The sequence below is a fragment of the Pelecanus crispus genome, chromosome 10 (assembly GCF_030463565.1).
Source record: "Pelecanus crispus isolate bPelCri1 chromosome 10, bPelCri1.pri, whole genome shotgun sequence".
Taxonomy (NCBI): Eukaryota; Metazoa; Chordata; class Aves; order Pelecaniformes; family Pelecanidae; genus Pelecanus; species Pelecanus crispus.
The window spans coordinates 10110370-10128126 of NC_134652.1; the positions used below are offsets into that span (position 1 = coordinate 10110370).

A 17757-nucleotide genomic window follows, 5' to 3' on the forward strand; every position below is an offset into this window, starting at 1 on the left:
TATGCAATGTGGTGGGCCTTACATTAAAAAAAAATTACAAAAAAGAAATAAAATCTATCCTTGTGGATTTGAGAATTAGTAGTACATCGGTTTACACCGCATAAAGCACCCCTTTGACTCACTGAAGTGTAGCTGTTGTTGACTGTTCAAACCAGTGTATTAGGCAGCTGTTTTGTTCTCTGGGTTTTCAAGTGAATTGTAGGCTCACTGCATTCTCCTCTGCTCAATCCAGCCAGTCAGTTGGAAAGAAAATTGAGCTGTTGTGACTGAAGCGCAATTTTCCACAAAAGTTATTTGGGGTGGTTTTCCCCAAGTGGCTTGTATCTTCACCATTGAAGTATCTTGCTTGTTTGCACTTCTTCTGTAACTTTTATCCCACTGATAATCTTCTGAATGTTTAAAATGAATGATTCATGACTTGGATGCATTCACATGTTACAGAATCAGCTCTAAAGGACTTCATACCACATGTCTTTGACTTTTCACTTGTTCTTATGTTTTCTTTTCTTTAAATAATCTGATTTTGTATAATACTCGAAGTAGCTTTCTGGGTTTTTCTTGTGCTACGTCCTTGATTTGGTCTGTCTATTGTTTTAGTGTTCGAGTTATCTTTACCTACAACTGAAGTAGTTTTCATATTCCCATTTTTCTGTTTCTCAATTTCGCAGATCAAGGTGTCAACATTTACAGAAAACCGCCAATCTACAAACAACATGGTAAATGATCTTTCCCTTTTTATTTCAAAAGTGTCAACTAAAAAAAAGAGTGTCAACTAAATTAAAAGGCATGCAGACTAGTGAAAAGCATTCAGTGTTTACTTTGTAAGCATTAAAAATGAGTAGTCCAAGCTTGAAACAGCTGTGATTGCATGTCCTGCTGAGTGATTATGTTTTAAAGCATGTTCTTTCATTTGGATCATATGGTTTAAATCTTGGACACGTTGATATTAATGGCAAAATTGCCATTAACTGGGATTTTGCTGTCTCTCTAGCATTATGATGCTTTCCCGTATTTCACTTCTTTAAGTTTATATTTTCAGAATACAGGTACTGATCATGTTAAAATGGATTAACAACAGACTGTTCTCTGACAGGGACTTCATGGAGTATCCTTGTTTTAAACAGACAAAGTCCAATAATTTATTTCAACAGCAAAGATGGAGATGTTATTGTCAGACTGGAATTCCAAATGTACCTGTGGCTTTAAATAAGAATCCTGAATTACTGAATATAATATAGGTGACTTATCACTGACAGGGCTAATTTGATTCTCAAGCCCTGTGATGTAGCTCAGGTAGTATGCTGTACTTGTTTTTCCAGGTGTTTGGATTCTGAGTTGGACAGCAGAGTTAGTGCTCTAATCTTTCCGGTGTAGATGTCATTATAGCAAGTCTGAAGTAACAATGATGGCAGAAGCCCACTGCGTTGCCAGTCTTTAGTACTGCAGAGCAAGGTCCTGGTTAGAATGGAGTGTGTTCACTCTTCCCTTCTGCTGTGAATAGAAAACTTTGAATAGGAGATTATTTTTATGTAATCTGGTGAAAGACAGGTGACTCCACTTTTTAAAGACTTTGCGTTTGTATCCCTTTGCAGACCCTTTGTCCAATGAAATATATTTGGGGCTAACTAGCAAATTCGCAGTACTCTACCGGGTTTAGAACAGTTGGCTGAGAGCCATCGAGCTGAGATGATGAGGAAAGCTCGGGAAGTCCACTGTGTAGTCAGGAGGGAGCATTGCAAATAACACTGCTGTGGTTTTACATCAGGGTTTTTTCGTCTTTCGTTTTTAAGTTTCAAACCATATGCTCATTTTGGAAAAAGTCTTAACATTATTTTTGTTTATTTTTATGGTTTTAATGTTTCTCCTCACCTCCCATTAACATGTGAATGTTTAACCACTGACATCACCAATTCTATGTAAGTACTGTTTGAAGTCATGCTTTTATAAACTCTGACCAGCTTCCTCCATACCTGCAATTATGCTTAGAGTTTCCTGATCATAAAATGCTCAGAATTCCCAATGATATCTAATAGTGACATTCCTAAACTACCCTGAACATGTTGGATGAGCAACACAATGCTTCACTTCATTAACAGATGTCTTTCTGTTTAAAAAAAAAGAGAAAAGGAAAAAAAAGTCCAGTATTCTTGCTTCTGATACAATATCTTCATATAAGAGAAGGTGATTTGAGCTAACAGTTTGCAGATAAGAGGTAGTTAAGGCTGGTTTTTATGTAAACTGAATCCTGTTGGATTTTTTTTTTTTTTTAATGTCAAGAAGTGAAAGCCGTAATGCACATCCTCACATGCTTTTAAGAGCCTTTGGCTTAGACTGGAATCTTAAGTGGATGCCCCACTGCTGAGATATTTTATTGGTGAGGTTCATGTCACTGCAAGTACCTTTCCCTGCCAAGTTGATCTGAATGGAGTTTAGTATTTATTAATAAATTCACATCTGCTTTTACTACTACTGCATGCTAATAAGCAAGGGCATGTAGCAGAAAAAATCCACTGGTTAAATAAATGTATTTGTTTCAGATTTCTTTTTTTGTTTGTTTTGCAGCTTTTCACAGAAACATAGGAAATAATTAGCATCAGTAGAGTTAAAATTAGTGCTGTTCCTCTGAACTATTTGTTTTCTTGCCCTAGAGGGAAGACAGATCAGTACACAGATCTGATTTCATCTTCATTAATCATCAGCTGTCCTTGGGAGATATTGGCAAATACTGTTAGATTGAATTTTCTTACTCTTGCCTAATCATTCTAACACTGTGCAACCCTAGTAAAATCCAAAGCTGATTTGGGGTTATTTTGGGCGTGGGGATGAGGGAGGAGAGGAAGGTTTGATTCCAATCTATTGGCAAGAGAAAGACATTACTTTGCCTCAAATTGCAATTAGAAAAGCAAAACATGAAAATGTTTGCTTTTGAAAATTAACTTCTTGTAAAGTATAAAATTTTGCCAAAATAAGGAAGACCTTTATATTGATACAGATTATTACATAGCTAAGTTCCCTGATTGCCATCTAGATGCAGCTGCTTTGGCAGCACAGAGCAAGTCCTCCGAGGATATCATCAAGTCCTCCAAGTTCCCAGCAGCTCATGCACCAGCACCCAACGAGATACCAAAGATTGAGACAGAACACTGGCCAGGTCCTCCCTCCCTTGCGGCCATAGGTATGCAAAAAAAATAATTATACAAGCGATGCGGCTTAAAAGGTACTGGTAACCAAAGTAGATTAATTTTGGAGCTGTAAAAATGGGTAGTGAAGACTGTGTCCGCTCCAGGTGCTCGCTACAGAGTACAGTTATTCTGGTGAGACCTCCAAGTGTGAGTTTAAAACTATTGAAGAGGCTTTGCTAAAGGACTTTGGAATTGATCACAGAGATATTAACCTATAGACAAATTATGTGAAATCCCATGCAGTAGCTTAAAAAATGTGGTGTGTCACACAAGCCTGACTTCTTTCAGTTATTGTCTATTTAATCTTTTAGTCCTAAGATAATAGCAAATATTCCACAGAAAATATGATTGCTTCCAACCACATGACTGTTTTCATGGCAAGAAGCAATGACTGAAGTGGAACAGTTAATGGACTAAAAAAGCCCTGATTTTCAGAGTTACTGTTTCTACAGACTTTGTATTTTTCTTCTGTGTTGTTGCACCACAGGTATCTCATTTTCTTTTCTTTAAATCACATGTATGATCATTTTTAATTTTTTTTTGTTTCTTATTTTTTTTTCTCTGTTAATTTTTATTGACTCCCATAGCGTAAAATAAGCTATCTGGATGCGTTCATTTATGAAGTCATGTCTGAAACACTGAAGGTGTTGCCTGTTTCAGGTTTCTGTGAAGGAGCGTATGGTTTTCAGCGCAATGGGATATTCATAGAAGTGCTGGGAGAGGAGACGCAGGGTGGGAGAGCTCAATGACCAATTGAAGGGGCTGCATATGCAGTGGCAATATTTTGAAAGTGTCCTTTATATAGGATTGCAGCCTGACATACATAACAGTCACAGTGATAACATCAACATACTTGAAACTCCTGACAATGCTTATGGTAACTACAACATTATTATGCTCTGTGTCTGAGGCAGAGCCTCTGTTGGAAATTCTGGCTCTCAGCTCCGTCTTTAGGTAGTGGATGACAACTTCTAAACCAATAAACCTGCTTTGTATATTGGCTATCAGGTGATTTTGTTACACCTTAGAAACTAAACAGGACTGTTTGGAAACTGTAAAGGTAAAAATGTGCTCACGGATGTATTTTGTTCAGATATAAAAAGGTATCACACAAGATTAATCACTAAAAAACAAACCCACAAGCCCCAGGTTTTTCGGCTTGTTGTCTGATTTTCTGAGCGTGATATTTTGCTTACAGAGCTAGAATGAGTTCAGCTGTCAAAAAAATGAGTATTACTGCTATTGTACTGAAAAGTCTTGCAAAAGCCTGAGACACCAAACAAAATAATAAGTAATTTAAATACAAGCAAATAATTTCTCCGTAACTTTTTGTCTCTCTCCATATTAGCATCCCTGTACAAAACATTGAATTGATATAAACCTTCTGATACTACAGTTGCAAAATTCAGTCTTCATTCAGATAAAACAATGAGTTTGTCTAGCATAGATTGGTGAATAACTATATCAGGATGTAGCTTGTCTGGAAAAAATACAACTGCTGTCTAAATACTTGTAGCAATTTCATATTCTATGTATTCATGGCAGTGTCCTCATGTCCAAATTGGACCCTTTCTTAAGACTATTCAAGAAAATAAAGATTATTCAATAAAAAGTAAGAAACTAATGTAGAACACAAATTAGTTTGCTTCATTTTAGACTAAAAATAATGCCTTGTTTATTCCAAATACGAGCATCCATTTAGGAAATGAATGCAGTTTAATATTCCATTTGAAGTGTTAATTCAGATGCGCTTTTCTGAGTCTGGATAAAAGTATAAATGTAAATCAGATTTTCTGTTTTCAATCATGGGTACAGTTACTGGTGCCATTAAACCACATGTTTCCAGAACTAGCAATCTGAGCCCCTTTTTTCTATTACATTGGCTCATAGCTTGTGTATCCAGGACTGTCGCTTGGCTGGGTACCCACATGCAGTTTAACTTCCTGTTAATTTTATAAGAAGCCTGATAGCCATAGGGCAGGCTATCCGAGTGAGTTTTATTAAGGGTGATTTTTGAAAAAGTGTTTTGAGTCTGCAAGAAAATACTGCTTTGTTTATTCAGTAAATCAAACTGACCAGTACTTTCTAGCACTGAAATCTTCAAGCTGTGGTTGAACTGATACACAAAGCTCTCTCTGTACTCTGGTTTTATGGAAGCAGGAGCTGACATGAGACGCAGATCAAGCGGAAGAGAGGAAGATGATGAGGAGCTACAGAGACGCCGGCAACTGCAGGAGGAGCAGCTCATGAAGGTGGTTTTAAGCTTGTCTTCGTGCTGTGTCTGAACACCATCCAAAAAGTCCTCCTTTGTTTTCTGTAAGCAATTTGTACTAATGCCTCGATCAGCTTTATTTGGTTGATAATATTTTTTTAATTGCCATTTTTAGCTCAACTCTGGTCTGGGACAACTGATATTGAAAGAAGAGATGGAAAAGGAGAGTCGCGATAGGTCGGCCCTTTCTGCCAGTCGTTACGATTCTCCAGGTAATTCATGTAGGCAGTAAAGCTAATAATGAACGGTGAATAATGAACACCACATACACACATATTAAGCAGTCTCCCAGAAGAGAAACCACTAGGAAGATCGCTTGATATGTGTATATGTGATGTTCTCCCCTGAAAGAGTGGCCTAATTCATTCGCTGGTTTTGGTGAGGGGAGGAGTGTCATAGTTGTTTTTTAATTAGAAGAAATATGAGGTTGAGGATTTTCAGGCAGGAGAGAGATTTTTCTAATGTAGACAAGGAGTGAGGTAAAATATTCAGTGACTATTACATCGCACATACGCTAATAGGCTGGGTTATTAAATTACTGGGTTATTAAATTACAATAACATGTTGTGCTTAAACTGGTGGTTCCTATCACTGTTTAGTCTCTCCTCCCAGGGACGGAAAATCAGCAACATTTACCAGTGGGGATGCATATTCCAAACACAGCCAGTGTTTTGGCCTTGGCTGACATTTTGATCACAGGTATTCTGTTCCAGAGCAAAAACACAAAAGTCAACTTCAGTCAATTGGTGGCTTAGATTCTTGGCCTCATTGCACATTTTGATAGACATCTGTGGCCTTCTCAGATCTCCAAAGGAGGGTTTGGAGGTTTTATTTCACTCTCTTCATCCATCAGTCATTGTAGCACAGGAACTGTACTTCGAGCCAAGAAGGGACAAGATGAGTCTCTTTGGAGTCATCCACTGGAGTAGCTGCCAAGCAAACTAAGATTTCCTCGTGTTCCCTGTTGTATAAGCGTGTTGCCTCTGTTTGTGGTCTTGGAGAGAATGCCTGTGGCTCTCCCTCACTACCTGTAATGTTTACAGGGTCAGAGTCTACCTGCTCAACTCAAAGCTTATGATTTTCTTACTAACCTTAGCACAGGTTGGAGGACTCCTTTACTGGAGATGTGTCCATCCCTCTTTGCAGTGGTAATCAGTGCAGTCATCAGTTGCCTTTTGTGGAATCAGTGGTACATTTCCCAAAGCTGCTTGTTGCTGGCAACAACAGTGCCTCAAGTTCTACATTCCCTGCTCTTCAGTGGTAAAAATAACATATAAAAAACCAAAAATTGTATTCTTATATGGAGGATCTTGTCTGAAGGGGCTGTATTAACCGTGGAGGTGCTATTGATCATTATGCTGGCAATCTTTCTATTTATCCATCTTTTTATCTGTATTCGAAAACACACCCTTGACATTTCCACATTATCTTGCTCAAGCAATTTCTGAGGTCAGTGCAAATACTAAGTTGAATGACCCCAGATACCTTATTACACTTTCATTTCAGATGAAAGCAGGAGTCACAGAGGTCTGTTGAATCATGTCATGCTCTCAGAAGTGTCACATCGTGGACAGGATAACTATAATTTTGGAATGCCAAATTCTCAAACTTGTTTGAATTCACTCAGCTCTGCCCATTCTGGTCGTTCTGGTGAAGTCAGTACCAAAACATCTTTCAATTACAGTGTTACAGGACCAAAATTAATAGCCTTTTCTGCTTTGTAACAAAAAATGTCAAGCTGAAACATGTGAATACAGAGAGAATGGAGTGTGCTAGTCATATGTATCTTGGCTTGTGCGGCAGCAGAACATGGGAGCATAAGTGCAATAATAGTTGCAGTAGGAAGGATAGAAAGGAAATTCATGAAAGGTTCAGAGGGTATGATGATATACAAACCATGTGTGAATGGACCTGCATGGGAGACTTAACAGGAAACCTATCCAGTCAAACACTGCTGATCTTTGGATTCTCCTTGTCCTTTAGCTTGGTCCCATCATAAGGTGCACAACAATACTTTATCTAGCTAAGGACTGAAAAGTTATTTTGCTCTCTTGTCTGATCCTTGAACATTAGTTTCAACTCAGTGGAGATCACTTTGATTTTGAGCCTGGAAAAATCAGTGTCCCTTCCTGATGACCTGCCACCATGGCATGATAAAGCTGCATGTAACTTACAGAATGTGTGGAAGGTTGTGATGAGTCTGGGGCTGAGATGTTAGTTCCTTAAAGGCAGTGTGTCTCAGTTGGTTATGTATATGCTTAGTTCTTTCAACTGTGTTTTTTGTGCTAGTTGATTCGTCAAATGTTCTTGGTTTTGAGTTTCCATGGGGTTTTTCCAGTAAAAGATTTTTCCCTTCCTCATTCAACAGCACATGCTTCAGCCTCCAAAACCTCTTCTCTCCCTGGCTATGGAAAAAATGGACTTCACAGGGTAAGGAGATGGTGATTTTGAGAAGTGAAAGGTAGCTTTAATTATCCATGGTATTTATTTCCGTATTAAGTGTATTGGACTTTCAGTTTGATCAAGCTTTCTTATAAGACCATCTGAAGTCAGACAAAACCTAATTTTCCTTCCCACAAACTACATTGTTAAAAAGGCAAGAAAGACATGCAAGAAATGTGAAAAATGAGGCAGGGCAGGGGGGAGGGCTTAAAGCAATTCGTTACTCCCCATATACCAACCTGCTTGTGAAGTCATGAACTATGAATTTAGGTGCATGTCCCTCTTTTCCTGTTACAGCCGGTGTCTACAGATTTTGGTCAGTACAACAGTTACGGGGATGTGAGTGGTGGTGTTAGAGGTAAGGCTGAGGAGCCTTTTTACATGCCACTTCATTACTGAACGTTATGATGTTTGATCATTTCTGCTGTTTTATATTAAGGTTGTGGATATGGTTACTTTGTATTTGCTCAGTACATTTTAAACTTCTGGTAAACTCAACAATTAACTCAAACTGCAAATGCCTATTAAAAAGTTAGTTTATTTTGCTAAATCTGCTATGAGGAGCTGATCCTTGTTTATGCCAAGGGACTGCTTTAGCATCGGAGCAAATGGAAAGCAGGTAACGTGTATATTACCAGGAATATGTACTGAGTTCTGTTACGCTGTTTTCTTTCTCTGAAAATTACCATCCATTGCACAGTCTGAAAGAATGTGCCACAGTGAAGAAAGGAGGAGGATGCCTTCTAATCCCCATTGCTCCTCATGATTTCTGCTATGACTTTGAGCTAGATGTGATATCAGTCATTGCCTAATAAAAATTGACAGTATGAATGTTATGAAACTCTGAGAGTTAATGTTTTGAAATGGTTTGAGCTGAGAGAGAGAGGCTAGTTATCTCCAAAGTGAGACTGACCCCGACTATCTTAGATACCCTACGGTATCAGGCATCTACTGTTGGTGCTTTTGTCTCTCTATAGACTACGGCAGAGGTTAGGTGAGGTGAATCCTGCTCTACACATTTGAATTTTAGTTGGCTAGTTATTCACTTGATTGTGGTTTTGCGTCTCTTAATATTTCCAAAGTGACTTGGTTTTCCTGAAAGAGAAGCCTGCTCAAAATGAAAAAGGCTGCAATGTTTGGAGTGCTTGACTCTTTACAGTAAACTAAGTCCAAGGTAGGAAGGTTGCTGGCCTTAGAGAATCAGGTAGGATTTTGAAAAGATCAGGTAGACGAGAAGACACAAGGATTATGTGGTAGATTGTGACTGATTCGTGTTCTTCCATACTCTAAAGCTGATGAGATTTCTCTTTTGCTTTTCAGATTTCCAGGTAGAGTACGGGTTTTCATCAATCAACTGACAACAGAACTAAAAGCATCTACTTTCTTGTTGAAGTTTGAATTTCTGCTACAGGGAAGGGTTTCTTAAGACCATAGCTTTGATTTTCCTGCATGTTTAAGCATAATCACCAATGTAGACTCTAATCAACAAAAAACGGGCACAGCCTCACATTCTTCCTTGTTACCTCCCCAGAGCTGGGTTGAGACAGTTCACACCAGTTCTGTGACTTGCTCTGTAAAATCCACTGTCTGTTGATACTATCATGAGTTATCTGTGGTAGTCCTCCCTGGACAGCTGATGGTGGATTTATTTCCAGCCTCTCTAGTACTGATCCCAGAGACATACAGAAAGTCTTTTCTGGAGGCAATTTTCTCCAGTACCAGGAGCCTTGAATTCCTCATTTTTATCCTGGAATTTGCTCTCCATACAAGATGGCTGATCAATAGTTTTCTACAGTGCTGCCATCACAGATGAGCCAGTGCTTGCAAATATAAACCCTTTTACTTCAAATCCTGTCTGCAGGGCTTTTTTCCAGAATGGTTTGAGTCTGGCTGGCTCCTCAGCATAATCACAATATGAAATGGCAATTTAACAATGGGTTTAATTACTTGGATAATTTTCTTAATGGTGTATCAAAATCATGATGATTGGAAAGAGATTATGGGAGGAGAGAGGATTTGTGGATGTATTGTGCTCAAAATGTTAGTTCGTTAGGAACAGTACCTGTGTCAAGACAGAACCTTGTTACCCTGTCCCTGTTCATGTTCATAGTAAAAATTTCCCATTGTAGAGACAAAAAAAACCCTCAGCTGATACAGTGAGTGACAGGAAGGACAGCCAGAGGTGTAAGAGTGCTTTGTATGCTGTTGGGTGGGATCTGAGTTAATGCTTCTGCCTATTTGTCCAGAGAAGAACCCTACCTAGTCACTGGGGTGCGAAAGGGCCGACCACTCTCTTGGGGTCCCCAGGTCCACCTGGGAAGTGATGTTGTAGGCTCAGTGGGGAGCTATGGCCAGCCTTAGCAGTGACAGAAGGCTGTGGTGGCAGAGAGGATTGAAGGATCCCTCTGCATGCCTCAGATAAGTGGTAAACAGTAGCCATGGCAATGATCTATATGATAAGACTAAATATTAAGACTTGAAGGAAGTCTCAGGGCAAATTCACCTTTGTTTTCACCACTGCTTTAGTGCCTTTACCCTCTGTGTGTGTAACCTATGTGTCTGATGTATACCTGTATCTGATGCAGTCCCTTCCGGATGGCCATGTCCCTGGAATGAGAATGGACAGAGGAGTATCTATGCCTAACATGTTGGAGCCAAAGGCAAGTGCAGATGTTATTCACTTTCCTTCAAGACAGTTTCACAAGATTTGACTGTGAAATGCAGATAAAATACGGGGAATGTCTTAGTTCCCTTGTTTTTCTTTACCTCACCTCAGTCCCTGCTCCTTATGTGCTAAACCTCTCCCTTTGTTCTGGACTTTGCCTGTTACAGGTGTTAGTACTCAGGCAGGCTGAGGGCAGCCCAGGTGTACTTCTTGGGTTAAGGAGGCTTTTCTGGAGACAAAACAAAGATACCGAAGATGCGCAATAGCTAGTGCTCTGTCAGGCTTTCACTAACCAAATAGCAGGCCAAACGCGATGGGGAAGTCTCAGATATGTCAGGTTGGAAAAGTGATGCAGAATATTGTGGCTCACAATGCACTGTTGAGGCTGTCTTAATTTAAAAACTAAAGAAGTACATGGATCTTTGTTTCAAATTGGAAGTTAGATACCTACATGTCTGTCTGGATCTGTTCTTTAGCTCTCAGCCCTGTTAGCCTAACACCTCTCAATAATGTTGAATTCCCTATGTACGGAATTCTTCAGGAGATGTTCTGGAAAAAGAGGCAATGTCAGCTGAATATAATTTAAGATATAAATTAAAATGCTTTTGCAGCTATGTCTAGAGATGTCTGAGTCAAAAATGAGCATAATATATATAGTGGGAATTCAACCAGGGCTGTGTTTTAAATCTTATAACTTTATTGCTGGTGAACCTTCCAAGAAATCATGATTTTGCTGACGTTACAAGGATCAGCGTTTCTGCAGTTGAGAAGCTCGTTTTGCAAACCAGATTACTACTTGTTCTTCCGAGTCACCTCCAGACAAACTGTACAAGGCAATAAACCTAGCTTTATAAGCTGAGACCCCAGTGCAATGTATATTAACAAGTGGTTTTATATATTATATAAATAAGACATTGGGGACATCCCCAGCTCCTGAGATACTACTTTTTATTCCGAATAATTTCTCTGTCAGTGCAATAGAAATTCTTACAGGCACCACTGCTGTTGATGCACCCAGTGATTTGGAATGTTATTTTGGGTGACAAATTCTGTCAGTATTATTAGTGATAAAATTTATGGGGAATTTTCGTGAGATAATAGGTCACTTTCTGTTGATGTTTATAAAGGCGATGCCAGGCCCTCAGCTTGTGTGAATTGGCAGTATTTTTATTCACGTCAGTGGTCCAACACTAACTTAAACCTGATAAAGTAGAAGAAGCCGACTCAAAGGCTACGTGAAACACGTGAAAAGTGAAAATTAGTAAACTTAAGAATGACCAAATCTTACCAAATGGTTCTCCAGAAAGGACAGAATTTGTGCATCCTGACACCCCAGATTGAGACATGCCTTGTTGTGAATATCGAAATATAAAATGTACTTATGACCGTAGACCTTGACTTAAACTCTGCCTGTTTAAATATGAAAAGTTACATTTTAGTTTCCTATAATGCTGTACATGGTAGCTGTTTCCAGTATCAAACATAAACAATGTAATTCAAAGTATGAACTTAATTGTACAATTGTGACAATGTCAGAATCTCCTAAGAATCACATCTTACAATTGGTATGTAAGCACACGTTATTTAAATTATTACTTACAATAAACTCAGTGGTGTGTTCATTGATGCCTGAATCTTATTTGTTATATTGAAAAGTTAATTGGTATAATTGTTGGCAATGGAATGAACTCAATTGCGTAGTTCTGCACAGAAGTTGATTAGGTTGAATTTCTTCTGATGTTAAAATAATTGAATTAGTAGCATTTGATAACAGCTCAGCTGTCTCTTCAGGAGAGTTTTGGTGGTCTCACTCTTGTTCCCAGTGGGCAAGTAAAACAAGACCCATAAATAACGGTAAAAGCTGAACCAATCCCCACTGAAGTCTACAGAACTTAATTGACTTCAGTAGGGGCTGGATGAGGACCTCCCTGGGAATGCTGTTACCCTACTCTGCAGAGACATGCAATGAGAAGGGCTGTAGGGAAGGCTCTGTCAGATGGAACGTGAGCTCTCCTTGGTCATTCCAGGCATTCATGGAAGTGTCTACCCAAGGAAAAAAAATCCTAAAACAGAGTTTAATTGCCAGGGATGATTCCAGAAACTGATTTTAAGGCACACGGTTTTCTGAAATCCTTTCTAAGCAGCATTGTTTCTGTTGGATTAAACTGATTTGAGACCCACTGACAGTAAACATTTTACTTAAAACAAAGAACCTGTAAAACAGAAGTAAAATCATTTATGCATTCAGTAATTGGTTATTGGCCAATAACTGATTTGTGTAAGTTCTGGACATTCTTTGCAATGTAAAGGGAAAGCAAGGGAAATGTTAATGGGAGGTGTGCTGGACACATACTCTTCTGAAGTAGATGAAGGTGTGTAAGACAAATATGTCTACAAAAGTATCTCCTTTAACTCATGTATATATTGCACAGCCAGCAAGCACAGTGGGCAGTTGTTTGAATTCTTTAACAAAAAGGCAAAGAAAATCGTGATGAGTTTTGATGAATGCTGTGGCCCCCACTAATCAATATCTCACTTACTCAGAGTTGCTGCTTTTTCTGATGTGCTTTCATGTGGTTCATTTTTAAAAGTCCACTAAGTGTCTGTTTCCTTAGAGCTGTCCACACTTTGGCAACCATCAATTAGACCGATGAGTGCCAAATATATTTACCTTAATAAACTCTTAAGTTTATGCATTGCTGGATAAGAAGGTATATTGACTAGAGATGACTGTCCGACCAAAGTCAGCTGTATTATATGCACCATAAAAATCAGCGGGGTGGGCAAGTGGCTCTACAATATGAGGCAGTTTGATACTAAACAAGTTCCTGCTATGTCCAGATCAGCTTGTTTTTTCATGCAACTTTAGGGGACAAAAGTGCTGTGATTTCCTTTGGAAAAGAAACCAAATGTTTGTGTGGTTATGAAAATGAGACACATTGTGTTCTTTTTGCTTTAGAATATAAATACATCTCTTTTTCCCCCTTTTATACATTGTTAACAGATTTTTCCATATGAAATGCTCATGGTGACCAACAGAGGGCGAAATAAAATACTAAAAGATGTAGACAGAACCAGGCTTGAGGTAAGAGAAGCAAGTTCCTAAATGCTCTTTCTTGCTGAAGTTCTTTGTTGTTGCACCCTTGAAAGCTCAAACACTGAAGTGTGGGTCCTTGTTAGACTGGGGAGATTTCTTGGCACTAAGCAGGGAAGGAGGAGTCAGACAGGAGGAGGAAGCAGCCACATCTCCATGAACAGTGCTGGGCCAGGAGTCCCACATCTCTGTCTCCCTGCTCCTGGATGGAGCTTCTCACAACTCCCGTATGTTTTCAAGCAATTAATTATATACTTGTAAGTTGGTAAAAAGCCCAAAACCAGTGAAGTGTTTTGTAGTCATAGGATCCATATTGGAATGGAGCAATACTTTGTTTAATCTTGGATCATTTCTTAGCTAAGAGTCAGTGTCAGCCATCCTTGAGGATCAAAAGTCTAACTTTTTAACTCATCCATGAGTCCTGTGAGTGAGTTAGACTGGCTGATATCAAAAAGCATGAGGATTTAAATCTCTGCCAACAAATAAAAATTGTTTACAGCTTTGTGGATTAGAAAGACTTAAGCAGCCAAGTGGAAGGCTGGGGCTGTTTTAGTCATTTGTAGTTAGTTAATCATCTGTGGAGATGAATGGAAGGGGCCACAAAAAATTGGGTAAGTAACCATTTATCCACGTTTTTAGACTAGTAGATATGTGATCACTAGAATTCAACACTGTGTTACAGTAGTGCCACGGGGGAGACATTTTCCCCATCCAGTGCACTCTAAAGCAGCTGAACAAGAAGTAACTTGTGCACAAGACAGCACCAAAAAATGTTTCATTGGCAGTAGAGAAATGTGCTGGACATTTAGTCTGGCCAGATATCTTCCTTCTCAGAACTTCAAACCTGCAGCCCTTCTGCAAAGCTCTCCTGTGTCTTTTTGAACTTCCATATGTACGCAGAGGTGACCAGCTAAAGCCTGGGACAGGGGCGTGCAGGAGCTGATTTTGTTCTTTGGTCTATCACTGCTTGTTGGGTGACCAGACAAACCATTTTTCTGTTTCTTGGTTATTCAGCAACTGAAATAGTTCTCCTGATTTCCTTTGTAAACTCCTCAGACTTAACAAATTGCAAAATTTTATTGATTCATTGAGCACCTGAGTTCATGAGGACTTGGATATGTGTCTTGCCAAAGCAGCATTATTTCCTGCAATGGCTCTTACACAGTGACATGAAAGACATGAAATCCCTAAGGCACTCCTATCTCCCGTTGTGTCTCTTTGGCTTTGACTGACCATTGCCTTTTCTCTCTCATTTCCACCCCCCCCCCCCCTTTTTTTTTTTTTAAAGCGTCACTTAGCACCTGAAGTTTTTCAAGAAATATTTGGGATGACGATACAGGAGTTTGACAAGTTACCTCTCTGGAGACGCAACGACATGAAGAAAAAAGCAAAACTCTTTTAATCTCCCCTCAAACAAACCAACAGAAAATGATGCATAGGATATTGTATCATACAGTCCAAACTATTTGGAAGCAACTACTTATCCACCAAAAAGGGAAAATCGCATAGTGGCACCTCTGTATACAGCAATTGAACAAGATGAATGTTTGCCCTCCTGGAACACAGGGAGAAAATATCTGGGCTCAGAAACAGCAGTGATAGTTTTCAGAGGTGTCAACCTGTTACATGATCTTATACAAGATAGGAAACTGTTCTGTTCTTCTCCCTCAATGATATTCCCTTTACTTTTCTCCACAACATGATGGACTTTATTGCTAGAGCCAGGAAGTGCCCTTAGGATGCCTTGTAGACTAAAGTAGTTGTAACCACTCCAAGAACTGGAAAAGAATATATATATATATAAAAAAAAAAAAATATATGTATGTGTGTTTGCGTGTGTGCACACATATATTTATATGTATCCATCTATCTATGTGTGTGCGTGTATGTATGTGTATATATGTGTATATATATGGAGAGGAAGACAGATAGATGCTCTGTAGTGAAGGAGAAGCCCTTTGTAACATATCCACATGGTCACGTTAAGTCTTTCACACAACTGTTTCTTAATTGGCACTCTTTTGAAATGGCATCTTCTTCATGTGATATAATCTGCAAAGGTGGGCACTCTGCTCACGTACAGGACATACCAGTTGAATTTCTGGAAAATGGACTCCTTGTATATATTTGCTAGGCTATAGGAAGTGAATTTCTGTGTCTGTTGTCAGTCTTTCCTCTTCCACACTTTCTGCTTGAATTAATAAGGCTGGAGCTTAACCAGTCATTTGGGTAATTTAAGATGACTTAAGTAATGGGAATGATGGAGAAGAATCAGTTTTCTTGTAATTTAGTCCAGGAGATGGGTGGATGGTGGTGGGAGTGACAGAGTGAGAAAATGCTTTTTAAGTGTGCCCTGGTTCACATCCAGAGATTTCAGGACAGACTCCCTGCTAGTAATTAGTAGTACAGCTCATCAGACTGCAGTGGAGTTGTAGGATTTTACATCAGCAGGGAATATGGTTCTCTGCAAGCTAAAATGCAAATTCATTCCTCTTGGGGAGGAATGCTTATGAATTAAAAGGTGCCATCAAGGTGCCATGCTCTGCCAGTAGAGGCTTTTTGGTTAAACTGCAGTTGCTGTTGTCAATATGGCACAGTGCATGGGGCCAAGCACTCTTTTTAGTTAATGTAGTTTTTCACTTGTGCTTGGAAAAGAAGGCACAGACTTTTTTTTTTTTCTTTTTTTGCCCTCTCTTGAAGCATCAAAGCTCCAGCCTTGGTTATTTTTATTTCCCTTTGTGCCTGACTTGGTTTTTGAAGACAGAGTAATCATGCAAGACAGTTTCTGAGCTGCATTGAACTCCTTACTGCTTTCAGTCTTCTTCCAATATGCTGCAGCTTAAAAAACTGCCTGTATATACCTTAACTGCTTCTGGGCAAGTCCTATACAGAGAAGGACATGAGCACCAAAGTAATTGAATGAATGCATTGTGGCTGCAAGGTCAGCTTTTTCTCCTCCTTGGTGCTTAACTGCCAATGCATACTGCACTAATGAGCCTGTCTCCTGATAGCGGAGAGGGTCATTAAGGTTCTGTGTCTGTCAAAGAATATCAAGGTTTCATTTTTAATGCAGAAACTCTTGGCACTGGATACATCAGAACCTTTGTATTTTCTGTTCTCTGAGACATTGGTGTTAAAATCTGGGAGTCAGGAAGGGGAAACAGTCCCGTGTAGTTGTGAGATTCAGTATCACTGTGTTGAGTTCTCACCAAATGGCATTTCACCATGAAATGTGCAGGGCAGCCTAAATCCTGCCTGTTCTTTGCTGGTTTAGGAAGTCCTGTTGCAACAGATCACTGTGGTTCCTTTGATAAAATCTGGGTTGAAGATTCAGTATGCGAGAGCCAGACAGAAGGGGTCAACACCTGCTCCATGTCCCTAGAGCTAAGGGAATGGTGAGTCTGTGGGACAAGGTGGAAAATAGGATACCATGCAGATCTGGCATCACAGTCTCCACTGAACAGAAGTCCTCAGTGAACACTGTGACACACACAACTGTGAGTAAGCTCTCTGGACATTACTGAGATTGCAGCAAGGATCAGTTCAACATGTTTTACTTCATTTTTCAGATCAAACGTTAAAGGATTTTAGAGGAGCACTGAGAAGTAAATGGGAACGTTAGGAGCACTGGCAGTTTGAGATGCTTTTTTGAGGGACTGCTGAAACCAAATCCATATGATGAAAGAACAGCAGTGTTTTGCCGTCACAGGCTTTGTGAATGCTGGAGTCTCAGAAATTCAGTGTTTGTCACCTGCGAGGTGTGGCTTAACTTTGAGATGAACATTTGAGTTGTAATGCATTTAAAGTATTAAAATTCTCCAAAGTTTGTCAGCCCACATCCTATAGACAATACCGTGCTGCTGCCTCTCAAACATAGTAGGCATCACAGGTCTTTTAGCCCAAGTCACCTTGACACTAAAGCTTTTTGATCTGAAGACTTGCTCTCTCAAGGATGTGAGCTGCCAGTCTGCATTTTTCTGTCCCCGTCTCTAGATTACTGTTGAACTTCTCACAGCATATATGAATACACTACCCAGTCATTTTGGAAATGACTAAGCCAGGTTGTTTTCTCTCCTCTCAAAAAAAAAAAAAACAAACCCCA

The 17757-nt window shown here is 39.4% G+C and overlaps 1 protein-coding gene across 1 annotated transcript in view; it reads left to right on the top strand.

The window, feature by feature from the left end:
• Nucleotides 1–15057, top strand: part of ABLIM1 (actin binding LIM protein 1) — a 107574-nt gene extending 92517 nt beyond the window's left edge. Inside the window, exons 15-24 of the mRNA XM_075718025.1 lie at nucleotides 669–716; nucleotides 3029–3175; nucleotides 5343–5434; nucleotides 5570–5675; nucleotides 7823–7884; nucleotides 8194–8254; nucleotides 9217–9224; nucleotides 10482–10556; nucleotides 13566–13646; nucleotides 14944–15057. Of these exons, the coding sequence (XP_075574140.1) occupies nucleotides 669–716; nucleotides 3029–3175; nucleotides 5343–5434; nucleotides 5570–5675; nucleotides 7823–7884; nucleotides 8194–8254; nucleotides 9217–9224; nucleotides 10482–10556; nucleotides 13566–13646; nucleotides 14944–15057 (794 nt within the window). The remainder of the gene's footprint in view (nucleotides 1–668; nucleotides 717–3028; nucleotides 3176–5342; nucleotides 5435–5569; nucleotides 5676–7822; nucleotides 7885–8193; nucleotides 8255–9216; nucleotides 9225–10481; nucleotides 10557–13565; nucleotides 13647–14943) is intronic.
• Nucleotides 15058–17757: the final 2700 nt, after the last annotated feature.